Consider the following 18,999-nt stretch of genomic DNA (forward strand, 5'->3'; position numbering starts at 1 on the left):
TTTGCTTTCTATAAATACTCGCCAGTGGAATTTAGATTACTGATGATTCACAAATGCTCAGCGCTCAGCAACCCTCGTTTCCTCTTCTCTCAAATATCTCATTGCCAAAGAGCACTGCAGCAGATTAGGGCTGCAATGATTCATGGATTTCCCAATTAGCTGTCAATGAATAAAACAATTTGACAACAATTAATCAGATGTCAAATGGCAAAATCCTGTTTCCAGCTTCTAAAATGAGGATATATTTTAGTTTCTTACTTTATCTATGACTGTAAACTGAATATATTTGGCCTGTGGCCAAAACTAGACATTTGAGGGAGTCATCTCAGGCTTCAGGAGGCACTGATAGATGAATCCAGACAAGCATTAACAGATTGATTTGACAATGAAAGTGATCACTATCTGCAGCCCCACCACAGATTTTCTGCGGAGACCGCGCTGGTGGCACACATTGTGAAACCTTGTAAGTGGAACATTCGAGGGTGTTGTCCTCAAAGAAATGGGTTTCACTTGACTATAGTAATGTTGTTGTCACACATACTGCACCTTGAAGACTAACGGTGTAATATTTTTAAGTAAACTATCGCATCAGTGTCGGGGCAGTGACGCACAGTTATGCAGATACACAATAAAGCTTTCAGTATCAAGATGTGATGATGTCATTTTGTTGTTCCATTAGATGACTCAAGGAAAATACAACTTGTTGATATTGGAGTTGTTAGTGACTTGCACTGGGTGTGGTTCTTGTCAGTTACTGTGTCTTACGTCAGACGCTTTCCTTACTGGAGGGTGGGGAGTCATTGTTGGGTGAAGGTAGCATCTGAATCACCTTTTCAAATGCACGTTAAGCTGTGTTTAAAATACTGAATGGCTTTATGTTTTGTCCAAGGTGTGGGAACAGGTCTAGCCTTTTTGTTTTGTTTTGTTTTGTCCTCTGCTGACAGTTGTCCTCGTTGTGTTGCAGATCTTTGAAGGGGTGATGAACCTGCTGGACAGGTTGAAGGCCTGGCACAGCACCCCTGGCAGCCCCGGCAACACCGAGCTGAAAGAGATGGCGCAGATCGGCCTGCGTATCATCACCGGATACATCCAGCAGCAGCACTCACCGGTCAGCGCCACAGTTTCTCCTCGTGCACGTCTCCCACAGCCCAAACACCTGACTGAACTTTGCAGGAAACACAATGGAAGGGGTTTACAGTATTTATTTAACCTGATAAGAGCTCTCTCAGATAAAGCCATCTCAGAAATACCAGGCCTTCTATGGGTTTCTTTTCAAACACATTGCAGTCATTCCTCGTTCAGGGAGTGTACTGTATGAAAGGGCAGCTCCTCGCAGAGTTATGACTGCTGCTCTTGCTGTGGGATTGTGGGATATGGATGGTGGTCGTAAATGAACTGACCATAAGGCTTTTCATCCACATACTGTTGATTGTGTTCATCTCCAAAGTGACACAACTCCCCCCTCCCCTCCCCCTTTGTTTTCCAGAGCGTCTTGTTTGAAATAAATTAACTTTAATTGCATAGTGACATCACAGCTGTGGGTCTCCTGGGAGTAAAACAAGCCAGCTCCTACTTAAGTTGAGTGAGTACAAATTAAATTAAAAGAAAAAGAAACACTAACAGAGCTATCTTTATTCCAGCGGTGGAATGTAATTGAGTACATTTACTCAAGTGCTGTACTGAAGTATAACTGTAAGGCACTTCTGCTACACTCTACTCCACTAACAGTGGCCTTTCCTCGGAAAATACATCGGTTAAATGTGTTCGAAAGTAAATCAGTGTGTTTACTGAAGGCTGGCTATTGGCACAACCCATAAGTTCCACAGAGCCCAGTCTTACAATAAACACTATACTGTTGCTGCTTAAAGTATTCTTTGATGATTATTCTTTTCCTTAAACTCTGTGTTTCCAAGGGCCATTAGTGTTGGGGTCCACTGTCGCAGAGACAAACGGATCGCATCATGTTTTCCTCAGAGGAGAAAACTTTATTTTAAAATATATTCAGCCATATAGTCGCAAATGGAGATGTGAAAGCAGATAGAAATGACGCCTGGAAGACAAAGTACAACACCATTACATTCAAATGTTTGTTTTTATCATCTCTAAATAAACTGTATGACTGGGCTCAAATATTTGCTTCTGATTTGCCTCTTCAGGTGTGTGACATGGCCTACGTGAAGCTCCACAGCCTTCTCCAGACGGTGCTGTGTCTGAGTTGGGAGGAGGTGTGCTTCCTGCTGGGGCAGCTGGGCGCCCCCTTGTGGCCGGGAGGTGTCATGGACAGCACCGACTGTGAATATCTAGAGGCTTTCCCCCATCTGGTGCCCATCGTGCGGACGCTTCTCGACCAGCATGCCGACCCCATCACCCTCCAAAGCCAGCTACCCAACCTGCCCATCACCAACGGCAGCACCACCTTCGCCCAGGACCTGAAGGCTTTCTGCCGCACGGTGGAGTGGCAGAGGTTTTACCAGCATCAGGTCTGTGTTTTGGTTGACATTGTCTGTTTCGTTGTCATTTTGCTTATGTTTAGGGAGTTAAGAGAGCCTCCCCTCCGGTCTTTGGTGTGACCAAGCTGATATAATCAACCATCCACTCTCAGACTGCTGGCTCTGTTCTCTGTCACATTATTGTACACTCGGGAGTTTAACAATCTTTCCTCCTGGTCCGACCAGCTACCTCCTGGTGGAAATCTAATCCATATTTTAAAGGCGTTATCACAAGTTTAGAGAGCAGAAAGAAACATCCCCAAACTCCCAAGTCTTCTTCTCTCTGACCCTTTGGTGTATTTTAAGCAGAGATCAGTTTATGCTCCAACTTGAAGCTGAAATATGTCATGAACGGATGCCAGACGCACTAACCGCGGGCTGAGAAGCGGATTTATCATGGCTGTGTGTGACAGTGCATGTTCATAAATCTGTTTTGTTTAGATTGCTTCTGTATACGGATCCTGCAGTACATTAGCCAGTGTGGCATAACTTTGGCCGCCGTGGGAGTTTTGAAACTTGGCCCAGGCTGATTTCTCAAGTTTGCGTGTGTGTGTTTGCAGTTCAGACTTGTTCTTTAAGTGTTTGTATATTTATTTTTTAACACAGCTTCATGCTTGTAGCTTAAAAGAAAATATCTCCTTTAATATGGTAAAGAAATATGGATTTATTCTCCTCTGTACAGTAAGAATCGTCCTGTTTTATACATTGAACATACAGTAATCTTCCTTTAGTAGTTGTAATAAGTAACCGTAACATATAGAAAAAAGAGTGTTTTTTAATGATAATGTAGTTCAGTTGGTTTGTGAGCACTTAAACTGTCAATCTGTCATCTAGACTCATGTTTTCTGTGTGTGTGTGTGTGTGTGTGTGTGTGTGTGTGTGTGTGTGTGTGTGTGTGTGTGTGTGTTAATGTCCACCTCCAGGTTCAGCCCACCATGGAGCAGTATGAGCAGGACATATTTGGGAGGAGCCACGACATCATGTCCAATTTCTGGAACTCCTGCTTCGATGACCTGATGAGCACGGCCTTCAGACGAGACAAGGACAGATCAGACAGCAAGACCAAGTTTCAGGTTGTAAAAAACGTTCAGGCCTCGTGCAACGAACACCATCATGACGACAGAAAAGCTTTCTTTTGCATGCAGTAGATGATCTGACGCTTGTCTGTGTGAAAGCAGGAGGTGATCGTGGACCCCTACCTGAAGCGCGTCAGGAGTGAGAACAGCAGGCACTTCAGCTGGCAGAAGCAGATCTCCAGCCAGCAGGGGGTGGTGTGGCAGCACTGGAGAGCTCTCCGCAGGCTTCTGACCAGTGAGAGAGGAGCGTGGGCCAACAGGTGTGACAAAATATGACCTCAGTTTCTATCACACACACATGCAGGTGTTTTGCAGTGGTGACCAATCTCCCATGCTGTTTTTTTGTCTGTGCCAGTGCATAACTACAGTGAAATGTAGGAGCAATGGAGCACCAAAGATGTGTTTTTTTTGATGATAAAGAGTGTGAGAGAAGAGCAACTAAGTAATCTGTAGGGACAGCCCTGCAGTCTGCAATGTTTCTTTTGTTAATAACATGTTAGAAGACGCTAAAAGCACATGACAATTTTTGGATGACATGTTGACTGCCAGTTGTGCATAAAAATAAATCAAAATAAATCGTCCTTTTGCCTGATTTCTCTCTTTTTTTTCCCATTTCGACAGAATTCAACCAGAGGTGAAATTGAAATTATCCAGTGCAGAGACCTACTCAAAGATGCGTCTCAAACTCGTGCCCAACTACAACTATGATCCTCACAGTGAGGCCAGTGCCCAGAGGGACAACATGGGTGAGTTCCTGGCTATATAAACATATTCACTTGTAAAAAAACGTACATGAACGTTACTTTAAAGGCGTTTGTGTTTTTTAGGAGCCGACAGCCCTCGGAGCTCCGAACCCCTCCCTTTGGCCGTCGCAAAGGAAGCAAAAGTGAGCGACATGGAGGACGATCAGCTGGGAGAAGAGGACGTCGTCTTTTTGGATGACAAGTGAGTGTCCAAAAGTTATCCATGCGTCATAAACCCAAGGGAAGAAAAAGTCCCGTCACATTTTGACACACTACATTTCACCAAACAGGCATTCAAATATTTAAGACGCTGTAAATGATTAACTTTCTTTTCCCCATGCTGTCAGGGTGGAGGGAGAGGACGAGAGCCAGAAAGAGAAACTGGTTCTGTCTGAAGACTGTGAGCTCATCACCATCGTGGCGGTCGTTCCGGGTCGTCTGGAGGTCACCACGCACCACCTTTACTTCTATGACGGCAGCAGCGACAAAGAGGAGACGGAGGAAGGTATGAAAAATATGTGATCATGAACATCACACCTAACCAGCTTCTCCAACGGACCCTTAACGAAGTCAGTGGACATCTGTGTCTTCTTAGGTATCGGGTTTGACTTCAAGAGACCACTGTCTCAGCTCAGAGAAGTCCATCTGAGGCGCTACAACCTGCGACGGTCTGCTCTGGAGCTGTTCTTCATAGACCAGGCTCATTACTTCATCAACTTCAGAAAGAAGGTGATGCACAGTTCAACTTATACCTCTTCTTCTCTATAACTCGAATGAGAAAGATTTTCAAATGAAATGGACAATAAAATTGTTTGTCTGCCCCGTCAGGTACGAAACAAAGTGTACTCCAGGATCCTCGGGCTGCGGCCGCCCAACCTGTTTTACTTTGGCTCTCGCTCCCCTCAAGAGCTCTTGAAGGCATCGGGGCTCACGCAGGTATTTATTTACTCCACCTCTCCCTATCCAGTGAGTCTCTAACATCTGAAGTGTGCTCATTGCGTTTAAATAAACTGATGCTTGTGTGTTGAACAGAAATGGGTTTGCAGAGAAATCTCCAATTTTGAGTATTTGATGCAGCTGAACACCATCGCTGGACGCACTTACAACGACCTGTCTCAGTATCCCGTGGTAAGGACACCCACTCTGCCCGTCACAGCGTGGCCTACTCTTAAATTTCTTGCGGAAACACGATTAAACGTACAGTCTTGAGGCGGCCTCACGTTGTGTTTTTTACTCCCCTCCAGTTCCCGTGGGTCTTGTGTGACTACACCTCCTCCGATCTGAATCTGGACGACCCGGCGGTTTTCAGAGATCTGTCCAAACCCATCGGCGTGGTCAACCCCCGCCATGCACAGAATGTCAGAGAAAAGTACGTGCTTAGATAATAGCTTTTAGATTTTAAGTTACTGTTAACATGGTGTATATATATTGTCTTTTAATGCTTTTTAAAGGCTGCATTACAGAGACATGTACTTTTTTGTTGTATAAAGATATGATTTTGGTTGCTTCATGTATTAATAGGTTGTAGGTCAGGAGCCAACGTCTCCATGTAAATGGAGCAACAAAGATTAGGTTTATGCATTAGCAACTGATGATGGCATAATGCAGCTATAAAGTCATATAAAGGCGACTAAATGTGATTAATTTTAATAGGCCTTACTCAACAAGCTTTTTTCCGCTGTTTGTCACCAGGTACGAGAGCTTTGAGGACCCTACAGGCACCATCGACAAATTCCACTATGGCACACACTACTCTAACGCAGCAGGAGTCATGCACTACATGATCCGCATGGAGCCATTCACGACTCTGCACATCCAGCTGCAGAGTGGCAGGTGGGAGCGCTGAGTAGTATGTGGTGTTTTGATGTTTCCTGGTATTCTGTGGCTTCTTACTGATGCATGTCGTTGACGTTGTCGTTAAGGTTCGACTGTGCAGACAGGCAGTTCCACTCGGTGGCAGCGGCCTGGCAGGCTCGCATGGAGAGTCCAGCTGACGTCAAAGAGCTCATCCCCGAGTTTTTCTACTTCCCAGAGTTCCTGCAGAACATGAACGGTGAGAGAGACTGTACCTTTTAACTTATGTTTTATGGTCAGATGCAAATGTTTTAGTTATAAATTTGTTCATGTACTAATATTTAAACCTTGTGCATTGCTGCTTGAATGTTGCAGGATTCGACCTGGGACACTTGCAGATATCTCAGGACCCAGTGACAGATGTTCTGCTGCCTCGATGGGCCACGTCAAGGGAAGATTTCATCAGGAAGCACAGGAAAGCCCTGGTGAGTCGACACAAACAGAACAGAGGATTCTTTGGAAAAGACTTCATGTTACCCAAAATAATTTTAGGGTTACAAATATGTTTGAAATTGAATGAATGTAATCTGATGTCACACATGTAAACCAAAAGTCTTAATAATAAATGTTCATAAATGTTCATAGAAACAGCTGGTAAAATGAATAAAGTTGCGTTTATATCATTTAAATGTGATGATGTGTTGACTTTGAGATTTCTGGTCACTATGCCTTGAAAGTCCTTGAAAAGTGCTTGAATTTTACTCGTAAGAAGGGGTAAAAACCCTAGACTTAGTGTATTAAGATGACTATTCAAGACAACATCCACTTGTATGTTAAACTCCAGGAATGTGAGCATGTGTCCAATCACCTCCATGAGTGGATCGACCTGATCTTCGGTTACAAGCAGAGAGGAGAGGAGGCAGTGAACGCCCTCAACGTCTTCTACTACTGCACCTATGAGGGTGAGGAAAACGTGCACTCTTTCTTACGAGTGACGAACAGTTGACTTGCCTTCTACTCCTCATGTCCCATTATCCTTGAGTCTTCCTGCATGAACAGTGCTGTATTTCTTTTTGTGTTATTCTGCAGGTGCAGTAGATTTGGATGCGATTGCCAATGAGACAGAGCGTAAGGCCCTGGAAGGCATCATCAGCAACTTTGGTCAGACTCCCTGTCAGCTCCTCAAGGTACAACCACTGGGCTAAATCACAACAATTTATTCAAATTTTCACTTAAGCTTTATTAAACCAGGAGTGACATCTCACTGGGATTAAAACGCTTGGCCAAGACAGGCAGAGACATAGTTAGGAACATATAACAATTAAATAAAGAAAGAACAAATTTACAGAATCATAAGATAAGAAAAGAAATTCATCAACAACATCTACAGCCAGATGTCTTTGCTCCAAAGGACTTCAAGCAAGACTTCCGCGTCAGTTTTTGCACCAGTTGCTGAATTTGAGCCTGAAATGACAGAGAATCCTACTTCCTTGGATGTTTGTGTTGAGTTACAGACTCAAATCCTTTATTATCAACAAAGTGTTGTTAGGTTCTCTTCATCACGCTCCTGTCTCCAACCAGGAGCCTCATCCTCCTCGCATGTCCGCTGAAAATGCAGTGCGGCGGCATGCCCGCCTGGACACCGTGCCCCCGAACATCTTTGAGCAGCTCAAAAAGCTCCGGCCCTTTGTGGAGGTGAGTTCTTACCAAGTCCTGTCGTTATTCCTCTGAATGAATTATCATGTTGTGCTGGGTTGTGTGTGTGTGTGTGTATTTAAACGTGTTTGCTGCCTCAGGTGGTGAGCGATGGCCTTCCTCTGGTCCAGGCAGTCGTACCAAAGAACCAGAACCGCTCCTTCATCATCCAGGGCTCAGATATGTTGGTAAGGCCACTCTCACACAGAGGCCGCATGTACAACTCGACACAGTCATGAGAATAAATAACACATAAGAATTATAAACAGTGGAGCTTTAGCATTTTTGCTTTATGGCACTTTTTTCCTCTGCAGGTGACCGTGAGTTCCAACGGGCTGATCGGGACACACAGCTGGCTGCCGTACGACAAAAACATCGCCAACTACTTCACCTTCACTAAGGACCCCACCATGACCAATCCCAAGTGAGCACCCTCAGAAAACCTACACCCATATCAACCCCATACTTAAGTTCTTTTTTTAGTTTAGGCCAATCATCCGACCTCCAGAATTACTGATTGGTAAATATCAGTTTACCAAAATCTCCCGACCACACGGGGCCTCATCAGTAAGGTGATCAGTGTGTTGTGTGTCGGATAGTTGGTCCGGATGAATATTGCTTGTTGCTTTTCTGAGAGAGAAATATGATATACACCACTGGTTCCCAAATTTGCGGTCCCAAGCCCCACTAGAGGTCACCAAATCTTCACAGGAGGTCAGGGGGCCTTCTTGGGTTATAGGTATGTATGAAAACTTTAAAATAGTATCCATACAGTCAGAGTGTATCTCAGCATCTCATGTCTGTGAATAAAAAAAGTAAAGTTTAGATTATCATTTTAGATATGAACTGTATGAACTGTAAAAAACACAACCGACAGACAGAGCCTTCACTCTCCACTAAATAATGTTGGTTATAATGACCGAATGGCTTACAGAATTGTGTAAAAAGTTACTAAAAATATGAGTAAAACTCACGTCTGATGCAATAGTCGGAGGAATCTGCTCAAAAATCATTCAAATTGCTTGTTTTATATAAACGTCCTGCAGTCAATAAGAGTCAATAATACAGTTTATCAATTGTTCTTTACTGTTATTGTTATGCATTGAATATAATAGGAAATATCCATGACATACATTATTAATCACAAGTTAACTCAATAATAGAAAAGAGACCCTTAAGTAAAAAGGTTGGGAACCATGGTTATAAATCATCCTCAGCTGTATTAAACTTTCCTGACAGTTGGATTCATTGAAGCAGAACATCTGTCCGCCTGTCCTTCTTTGTCTGCGAAGCTTCAAAGCCTGCTTAATTAATTGCAATTTGTTTTAATGGATCTTATTCTAAACTGACCTTGAATGTGGATCACATAAACACAGTATAAATCAGAATGCGAGCCATCTGAGCGCCGGGGTTCACGCAGGTTGTAATTTGCAGATGTCAGTGACAGTTTAATGTGCAGATTATAAATCTCCCTCCACATTCAGGCCCCCGCTCGCTCTCACTTCTCGCTTCGAACTCGCTTTGATCTTTCCAAACCCCACTTTGTGCTTCAGAACACAGCGCTTCCTGAGCGGGCCGTTCTCACCCGGGGTTGAGATCAGCGCTCAGGTGCTGGTGGTGTCCAACGACGGCCGTCTGTTGTTCAGCGGGGGACACTGGGACTGCAGTCTGCGAGTCACCCAGCTGGGGAAGGGCAAGCTGGTGGGCAGGATCTGCCGGCACATTGGTGAGCTCTTAATGTCGTGTGTCTAGCTTACTATATATATATATGCTTTGTTGTAAGTGCTGCATATTTATTTGTGGGGTTGGTTTTTTTTTTTGTGTCCTACAAAGACGTTGTCACATGCTTAGCTCTGGATCTCTGTGGCATCTACCTCATCTCTGGTTCAAGGGACACATCCTGTATTGTGTGGCAGGTCCTACAGCAGGTAAACATCTCGGCTCGCTCACACACTTGTGCACACGTGCCTAACTGTAAGCTGCCCTCAGAGTAACGTCTGCGTTGTCCTTCAGGGTGGCTTCTCCAGCGGCCTGTCTCCTCGACCGGTGCAGGTCCTCTGCGGGCACGACCAGGAGGTCACCTGTGTGGCCATCAGCACTGAACTGGACATGGCCGTCTCAGGGTCAAAGGTCAGAGCTAACTCTCGCTGTGAACTGTTTGAAGCTTGATACAAGATGCACATATTGCCCAATGAGTAACAAGGAAATCATGTAGGGCTGCATTTCCCCTTTGGTCGATGAAAGGTCAGAAAATAGTCAAAATTGCACACAGTGATGTGTACAAATAGTTTATTTTTGTGATTATTTGACCAATGTGTACAACCTAAATCTGTTCAGCTTACAATGATTTAATTGCTTGAAAAATTACATCTACTAGTATTAATCAATTATTATTAAGATAGTTGCAGAGTGATTTACGAGCTGATCGACTGACTGATTGTTGAGCCGAGTTTCCACCGCAGGAACCTTTGTAGGAACACGGCGCATTTCAGCAGCCGGGACCAGAATTAAGTTCCTGCAACATTACTTTACTCCGCGGAACATGTGTGATCGGTTGTGTACTTGCAGCCTTTTCATTTCTGCCATAATTTTTGAAAAATCTGTTGCCCCAAACCATTTGTTCGTTATGCCTCGACACATCAGTATGGAGTTACAGAAGAAACTGGGAGAAAGTCCTTCTACGTAGACCAGGCACTGTTGTTGTAAAGTTGTAAAAACAGCCACTTTTTCATACATCAGCGGACTAACTTGCCTGTTCTTCACGGGTCTTTAGACCGCAGTGGAAACGCAGACAACAACAGGATGAAGAAACATTTATTTTAGTTCCCGCTCTGAGCACTTTGGATGAAAACGCAGCTGCGTAAAGCTATATGTCAGAAGAGGGTTTTTTTTTATTATTTTCCTTCTCACTAAGCTCTTGAGCTCTGTAGGTTTGTGCAGGTGTGAAAAACGTTGTTTGACCTCAACAACCACAATATGCTTTGAGGAAAAAAAATACAAAATCCTAGCTGGATGTTCTCCAAGAAAACTGTGATGTGGTTCATTAGAAGTGAGAACGTAATCTGTAGCAGCCACAGGAAACGACACCAAAAGACACACACTTTTTATAGGATGGAAGACGCAGATGTTTCTAACTTATAGCCAGCGGTTGTTAATGCATGGAAAGCTTCACGTGACAAAAATGAAGCGTGGTTTTGTCTGGTCTGAGCTGTTTTCTTTCAAGTGTTGAAGTTATTGGAAAGTACACAATGCAAATGTTATGCTCCGCTTTAGCTTTAAGGGCTCTACATTGATCCGTTTTGTCTCTCCGTTGCCAAAAGTTGCAGCATGACAGGTTGCCAAAAATTCCAATAAACAAGCTACATGTGAGTGCACGTGTCTTTGGTTTAAGGAAAAAATGTACAGCGCTCAAAATGTAGAGAACGGTCTGCATCGTAGAAACAGCAATGCGTTGGTTTTATTGCACCTTTACTGACTTGCCGTCCACTGTGTGTCAGGACGGGACCGTGATCGTGCACACTGTCCGACGAGGCCAGTTTCTGCGAACACTGCGGCCTCCGGGTGATAGCTGCGTGCCAGCCCACATCTCTGAGCTCCAGGTGGGCATGGAGGGCCACATCGTGGTACAGACCTCGCTGGAGGAGCGCCCTCATAGAAAGGTACCTTCACATTGCACGGTTGGTGCGTATTGAAACGCACCCTCAAACAAGTTCCTCAACTCGTTCATGCCAATACCACAATCCTGCTTCCTCCTACAGGGCAAGTACTCCATTCATGTTTACTCAGTCAACGGCTGTCTGCTGTCCTCCATCGCCATGGAGGAGCAGGTGACTGTGCTCCACCTGGTGTCTGAATACATCATCCTGGGGACCATGCAGGGCGGCCTCCACATACGGGATTTATGCAGGTAAAGGACACTGGGAGCATCATTTGCAGCATGTAGACGCACGACTTTGACAGCACAGCACGCAGGATTCGTTGCTCTCTGTTTGTAAACATGCCATTCAAAGATGCGGCAAGCATGAAGGATGGTTTTTCTGTTGAGTCTCGTTTGAGCTGGTGGCTCGCCAATTCAAAGCCTTGGTATTTGACGACGTGGGCGTGAGACTCAACAATCGACTTGATTTCCCCGGGGTCTCCGACATTGAGAAACGCCTCCGTAACACAGCACAATGATGAGAAAATGCAGACGGCGGGGCGAGGGTCTCTGTGGAGTTCTGTGAACACTCACGTCTGTTTCAACCAAGCATTGGAATGGAGACGGCAGTATATCCCCAGTCTCTCTAACAAAGCGTGTCATATTGAGAGTGCCATATTGAGGTTGGGGAGAAGCGTGACAAACTTTGCAAAACTGCCACTGGCACATTCCTGTAAATTTGGCATCAAATCCAATACATTCAGTTGTTTCTGTCTTTTTAAAAAGTGAATTCTGTTTCCGTGTCTAAAGTTCTTCTTCCCTCCCAACGGCTGTGTGAACACACAACAGATTTCATCATTTACACAAAATATACTAAAGAAGAAAGCATTTTATTGACGGTAAACATGTTGTATGTTGTTTGTTTGATGCCTGTGGGGAAAGTCTACCTAACTATTTGGGCATACTTTTTAATTCGGCAAATGTTATGCATGAAGATATTTATATATTTCTGTAAAAACGTGGTTTATCCCAGTGATTCATGGTTTTACTTGCACGTGGAGTACGGAGGCCAGATCCAATCGCGGGATGTCACGAGAGACACATGGTCACTCCCAGTTTGAACTGAAGGATCCGAATCTATCCACTTGTGATCGGATCGCGCGGGATGCGTCCTGATACCAACCTCTGTGACACTGACTCTTCTCTGTTTGACAGCCTGGATGCTGCAGTAACGCCACTGGCCCTGAAGGTTCCCGTGAGGAGTGTTTCCGTCACCAAGGAGTGCAGCCACATCCTGGTGGGACTGGAGGACGGGAAGTTGATTGTGGTGGGGGCAGGGAAGCCAGAGGAGGTGAGAAGTGAGATGCAGGGGTGGGGCTGGCGGTTCATGTTTGTATGCATGAGTGTGTGAGGAGTAGGTGGTGGCGTTGGGTAATCGTATGCTAAGTACTTGTTAAAAACCTGTTTTTTCACATGCTAATTGAGCGTCTTTTACTCTTAACATCTCCGCTTTAGCCCTCGAGTGAGGATTTACATGTTTTTCTCCCGGTTCCCAGGTTCGCTCAGGACAATTCCCCCGTCGCCTCTGGGGCTCCACACGTCGCATCTCTCAGGTGTCGGCAGGTGAAACTGAATACAATCCCACTGAGAATACTGGCAAGTGAGATGAGCAGTGAGCAGAGGAACTTCGTCGCCGAGATTGCTCGCCACGCTCAACTTCCTTTACACGCTGGGAAACCTTCCTCCTCAGCCCCTGATCTCTCTGAGAGAGCAACTATACACTGAGCACTTTTTAAAAAAAACTCTTAAATGATTTGATATTTTTTATTGCATATTTCCTTTACAGTTGTGTACTGTTTTTAATCAGCATCATTCCAAAGAGTGGCCTTGTGTTGGGGCTGGAGGAGAGCTCAGTGTTTGAGGTTGTGAACTGCTGTTGAACTGTATATCCAGTGAGTCATATTCCAGGGATGTGACGCACGCCGACGCAGCCTCAGACACGGACAGAAGAAACGCTGTGAACACCCCAGACTCCATGTTCTTGGCTTCTTCCTGCTGTGACACCCTTTGCTGTTGAATGTCCCAAAGCCATTGTCTGGCAATGGCACCTTCTTAAAACTCCTAGAAACTTGAAAACTACTGTAGATGTTGCTCGAGATTTCCATATTGCAATACTGGTAAATACCACAAGAGGGTTTACTTTCTAAAGAAAGACACAGCGGGTTGGACTGCTGTTTTCGGATCTTGATGATGATCCAGATGTGCACCACAATGCCACAGTGTATAATTCCGCATTCCTCTCGGCTCTAAGCGATGTAAATCTGTTACAATTAAAGCAATAACTGCTTTAATGGTCAAGTACGTGATATACATTCACTCTTTCTGTCGTGATCATGGAGCTTGGATGCAGTGAAACTCAAGAGGAGAGCCTTCCGATGCCTTACACAGAGTGGAGTCGAGATCCTTGCAGATGTTTCCCTGCTAGTTTTGTTGTTACACCCAACTATACCCCTGTTTTATTTGACCTGAAAAGTGCCTTTTCTTCTGCTTGAGCCATGTGTAAACACTGAATTCCAATCATCTGTTTTTAATGTACGATCACTATCTCCCTGCTGATCAGATTCAAACACACCTTACCGCTCCGCTCTGACTCAGATGTGGCTAAGATGTTGTTAATGAACTCAGTAAACTGTTGGTTGGTTGGCTGGATGCTTGCCTGTACTGGTATTGTTGCTGTTTATGAGGCGCTGAAAGTGTCTGATGACTCGGAAACACGTGAGCTGAGAGCCTGTGAGTGAGCTTCAGAGGAATTCACTTCCTGCCAGCTTCTTTTACTGCGGTTTGGAACAAAGTAGTTGTTATGTAGTGTCATGATGGGAGACAGACAAAGGGAACTATTTGGGCAAATGCAATACCCGTGACACGGTGCACACGTACATATTAACTTTGTGTTGTAGGTGATGCCCTGATTAATCTTGTGTGTAAGTGTAAAAGGAACTATATTTGAAATGTTTACTTGCTCTCCAAGCCTGGAAATACGCAAAATCCGTGCATTCAGGCCACGTGAGATCATTTTTTAATTCACTGTAAGAGGAGTCTGTGAATATAAAGGGTTTGTTTGGATAAGCAGCTGTTCAGGTCTGATTTGCTATCATATATTCTGATATCAATTCATGTGACACTGCTCTGTTTTGCTGTAATATTTCACCTGATTGATAATGCAGTAACGCTCCCGAGCCTTCAGTTGAATCAAAATGGAGGCTAGAGAATAGACCATATTCACACATGGCGGCCGTTTTCCTGTGCCATCACACTCGAATGTCTTATGGCTTTGTTCCAGAAAGTCTGACGAATTATTATCATTTCACCGCTTCCTGATTGATCAGTGACTGAGATGATGATGGACATTGACAATCTGGAGGGACGTCTGGCCACATTTTAAGGTTAAACAACATATTTGATCATCTGGTTAGCTTCTGTTGGACAATAGCTAATGATGTTAGCAAATAAGTTTTAGCCCAAAGTATGGCCCGAAATCCCTTCAGAGATTGACTGACTTCTGACTTGTCAGATTGTCTACAAATTATCAGTTTCCCTCCCGAGCACAACATTGTCTCAGCATTCACACGAGTGTGATGTCAGAGGACAATGGCCGCTGTGTGGATATTGTTTTTGGGTTTAAGTCTTGCTGCATATGATGTATTTGTTGTTATTTGTTGTTCGGATGTCCTGATTTTTCTGATTCAGAGTGACACAAGAAGCCTTAAGTGAAGGCCAGCACTGCCTTGAACTCGTCTCTTCGACCACTATTATTTAGCCCTTTGTATTGTTTCATGGAAAATGTTGAAAATACACTTTTTAAAAACCAAGCGGCCTGTGCTCCTCGTGACTAAACATTACAACATGAGTCGTGATTGTGTGTTTTTCTGTCTCCCGAGAAGCAGTCCTAATATGGCATTTAATCGTGACTGCACACTTATATTCAGGAATCCTCTTCCCTGTGAACCACTGCCCATATCCTGAGGATGATCGGCCCATCACTGAAAAATGAGCTCTGATTCCTCTTGTGTGTGCGAACCACAGCAGGAAGGAAACCGATCCGCTGCCACGACGTAGATCATCCAGCTCCTCTACTGTAATCCCAGCCTTGCATGCGTCTGTGATGTTAACCCTATTGGAGTTGAAAAGGTCACGGCGAGCAACGGCACATACACTCGGAGAGGAGACTTTGATCTCCTGGTGGGCCGAACATCCTGTCGGCCTCCCCGTAAACACCTCCGGGGGTACAATTCAAGTAGGGGTGGGGAGGGGGTGAGGCGGGTGATAAAACCAACCTGTAGACCCCTCAGTCAAATACAAACCACAGAGCAGTGAATAAGGGAAGTGGGGAAGGAGGGGTGAGGAGCGATGCGGTCGCTCTGATGTGGGCCCACTGACAATGGTGGGAGGGGTTGACACCTTGGCAGTATCTCCCTCCGACCTCTGCAGACCTGAGGGGATGGATGTCGTGAAACGCTGCAGTTTTTTTTTTTTTTTTCCTTGGTGTCGTTCAAGTTGTTGCTGCCAGGAACCGCAACAACCCTCAAACGAGCCAGTGACCTCAGCCCCCCCCCCCCCACTCCCTCTTCTCCTCCCCCTCTGGTTAGTTTCTCCTCAGGCTTGTGGACAAAATCATGTTTTTTTTTTTGTTTTTTTTTATAGCTCCCTTATCGTTCCCACCCATGTATGACCACAGAGGAACTCAGCCCACAGATAAAAAGTCTGTGCCCCTGCAGCATGACAAGTAGACAAGTGAAGAATGAGAGAAGTGAAGGGGGACTGTTTATTTTTCTGATTACTGATAAGCTTGGGTTTATTTCATTACTTATTTGATGTTTGCTTCAACCCACTGCAAAAACTCATCCTCTAAATAAGTAGTTTTTCATGCCAGAAGCCATTTAAACAACCAGTAAAAGTCCTCTTGCATTCGATACTTTCTAAAGATCTCAAAGCAAGACAGAATGAAGCAAATAGCTGCACTGGCAATAACGAAAATAAACACTTGATTCGAGAACGAGCTGGTTTGTGTTGGAAACATGCTGATAGAAGCCATTTAAAGACCCAATAACTCATAAAACAAAAAATACTCGGCCGGATGAGTATTTTTACAGTGCGCTGGAGCGGACTTCAAACAAATAATGAAATAAACAGTACAATCTCCATGAAATAAAGCAAATTGTCATCCGCTCACAGCCAGAGTTTTTCTTCCACTTGTTTTAAAGAGGGGGAGAAAAAAAAGCCTTCAACGATGCAACACTGAACAAAAATCACTTGGTAAGATAGTTTTTGCACTCAATTTTAAAGGAGCAGACACTGACAATCAAAATCAGGAAGCCCCCCCCCCCTTTATTTTTTATATATGTGTGTATTAACGAGAGCATGAAGAAGACTGAAATGCAGCTTGAAGTTTAATCAGAGCAGGAACATCCCCTCCGTCTCCTCTCGTCCCCCCGGGCAGGCTTTGAAGTGCAAGTAGTATTGTGTCTGAGAGATCTCTCCATTTGTTTTCCTCTGAAGTCCCCGGGCCCCCCTGCGATGCATTCACTAGAATTTACAAGGTGTGTAATTTACCCTGCGTTTGGTTTTCTAATCTTTTGAATTGCTGAGATCAAACATGTGCTGCATCTTCAGAGCATCTTGTTTGATTCACGTGCCCTCTTTTGTTTCTGATAACAACGGATCACAGCTCTACGTAAGTGGCCCTGCAGGGTTGTAAACTGGTGTCATGTCGCAGACCTCTGGAGGGTTTTATGCTGGGATACAAATCTGTGTTTTCATTATATTCATTCCCCACTAACTGTAACAGATGTTGTGGACATATACCAGAGGTAAAAGTACTTTTTACATTTTTAAAAAATTTTTATAGCTCCCTTATCGTTCCCGCCCATGTATGACCGCAGAGGAACTCAGCCCACATATAAAGAGTCTTGCCCCTGCAGGAAGACAAGTAGACAAGTAAAGAATGAGCAGAAGTGTATATTCTACATTATTGTATCATAATTACTGATACATTAAAGCAGTGGGAAAGGTGCAGCTAATCAATCAAAATGTGGGTGCTGTATTGGAGGCAAATGGACTCAGTGCACAACAAGACGTTTCACCTCTCATCCAAGAGGCTTTGTCAGTTCTAATTCGATACAGCGCCTACATTCACCATGACATTCATCAACATCAATCATAATCACTCTATTCATCCTGGGCAGTATAAATCTGTATTAATACATCGCAATTTATTTGTTGATTATATTTTGTTTTAATAATCTGTATTGCAGAGCAAAACAAAACAAAACAACAATAATTGCCTCTAAAATGAAGTGGAGTGAAAGTATAAAGTTGTATAAAACAGAATAACTGAAATAAAGTTTAAGTACTTAAACACAGTACTCGAGTAAACTAACTTACATCTTACCAGTGGGGGAAGGAGCACTGTGGCTGTACTCAAGTACAAGTACAGATAGATCTGATCCAAACTGGTACTGAAATAATACCTAAGTAAAAGTATTCCTCTGAAACATACTCAGTGTATAAATTTCCTTTTAACTCTTGATGTTTACTCAGTGCTACAGTATAACTTTAAAGATAACTAAGTAGATTTCATGGTGAAAGTAAAATTACAGGCACATGTAACTAGTTACTTCGAACCCTTGAATGCTACTGTCATTCGTCATATTGACCCAATGTGTTCAGTATTAAATAGACAGATAATTAAGACAACTAATCCCATGAATATACAAAAACAAAAAATATTAATGTGAAATTAAGAGGTTTAAAATAGAGCATTTTATAATTAAAAACAATGGGGTTACATCACTAATTTATGGTTCTTTTATGTATTTTTGCTGTGCTGGAGTAAAAGTCCTCGAGTAAAAATAGCCCAAAAATCCTCTCACATTAAAAAGTTTGTTTAAGTGAAGGTACGTAAAGTATCATGAGCAAAATGCAAAGCAGTAATTCAGTAAAAGGCCCAGTATGAGTGTCATATGTTATATAACTGAATTATTATCACTGATGTATTAATGGCAGGGCCCCAGGTTGCAACTATTTTGGTGGCACGTGCTCCAAAAGCCTGTTTCACTGGTGCACCTGATGTCCAGCAGATCAGATTTAAAACAAAATGGTGTGTGGACAGTTTGACGTTTGAACAAATGTATTCCAGTTCACAGTCATTTACAGAATTTGTTGAGAAATGAGATTAAAATGTTTTATTGGGTGCATCTGGATGAAAAGTGAGGTGCACTGGTGCAACTAAAATGTAGCAGTACTTGTCATTAGTGACTGACGACAAACCAATGTCTGTAAAGTTACTCAATTCAGCACTAATTTATATCACACCACTGTTATTCTGTCTGTGGTCACTCATGTATGCTACTTTTAATGTCATGTTGTTCTGTTTATTCGGTATTGGACACTCTGGGCCTCCGTACATCAGTGCCTAGTCATATTTCCATGCATTAAACTGCAGTCTGTGTTTTGTGAACGCACATGCGATGATTTCTGCAGGTCTGAGGAGGTAAATCAATCATTAT

General features: G+C 43.7%; 1 protein-coding gene across 2 annotated transcripts in view; it reads left to right on the forward strand.

The window, feature by feature from the left end:
- nbeal2 (neurobeachin-like 2) overlaps positions 1-15,303 on the forward strand; it is a 40,374-nt gene extending 25,071 nt beyond the window's left edge. For both annotated transcript variants that reach the window (XM_037074128.1, XM_037074129.1), the window contains exons 30-55: positions 965-1,108; positions 2,157-2,480; positions 3,413-3,562; positions 3,668-3,825; positions 4,187-4,311; positions 4,393-4,510; positions 4,656-4,813; positions 4,904-5,037; positions 5,137-5,244; positions 5,341-5,436; positions 5,553-5,677; positions 6,001-6,141; positions 6,231-6,361; positions 6,478-6,587; positions 6,947-7,064; positions 7,192-7,289; positions 7,684-7,797; positions 7,899-7,985; positions 8,112-8,221; positions 9,351-9,523; positions 9,631-9,725; positions 9,811-9,927; positions 11,295-11,456; positions 11,556-11,704; positions 12,650-12,785; positions 12,991-15,303. In XM_037074128.1, the coding sequence (XP_036930023.1) occupies positions 965-1,108; positions 2,157-2,480; positions 3,413-3,562; positions 3,668-3,825; positions 4,187-4,311; positions 4,393-4,510; positions 4,656-4,813; positions 4,904-5,037; positions 5,137-5,244; positions 5,341-5,436; positions 5,553-5,677; positions 6,001-6,141; positions 6,231-6,361; positions 6,478-6,587; positions 6,947-7,064; positions 7,192-7,289; positions 7,684-7,797; positions 7,899-7,985; positions 8,112-8,221; positions 9,351-9,523; positions 9,631-9,725; positions 9,811-9,927; positions 11,295-11,456; positions 11,556-11,704; positions 12,650-12,785; positions 12,991-13,098 (3,489 nt within the window). In that variant the 3' untranslated portion in view covers positions 13,099-15,303. The remainder of the gene's footprint in view (positions 1-964; positions 1,109-2,156; positions 2,481-3,412; positions 3,563-3,667; positions 3,826-4,186; positions 4,312-4,392; positions 4,511-4,655; positions 4,814-4,903; positions 5,038-5,136; positions 5,245-5,340; positions 5,437-5,552; positions 5,678-6,000; positions 6,142-6,230; positions 6,362-6,477; positions 6,588-6,946; positions 7,065-7,191; positions 7,290-7,683; positions 7,798-7,898; positions 7,986-8,111; positions 8,222-9,350; positions 9,524-9,630; positions 9,726-9,810; positions 9,928-11,294; positions 11,457-11,555; positions 11,705-12,649; positions 12,786-12,990) is intronic.
- The last annotated feature ends 3,696 nt before the right edge of the window (positions 15,304-18,999 follow it).

Source organism: Acanthopagrus latus, chromosome 17 (genome assembly GCF_904848185.1).
Source record: "Acanthopagrus latus isolate v.2019 chromosome 17, fAcaLat1.1, whole genome shotgun sequence".
Classification (NCBI taxonomy): domain Eukaryota; kingdom Metazoa; phylum Chordata; class Actinopteri; order Spariformes; family Sparidae; genus Acanthopagrus; species Acanthopagrus latus.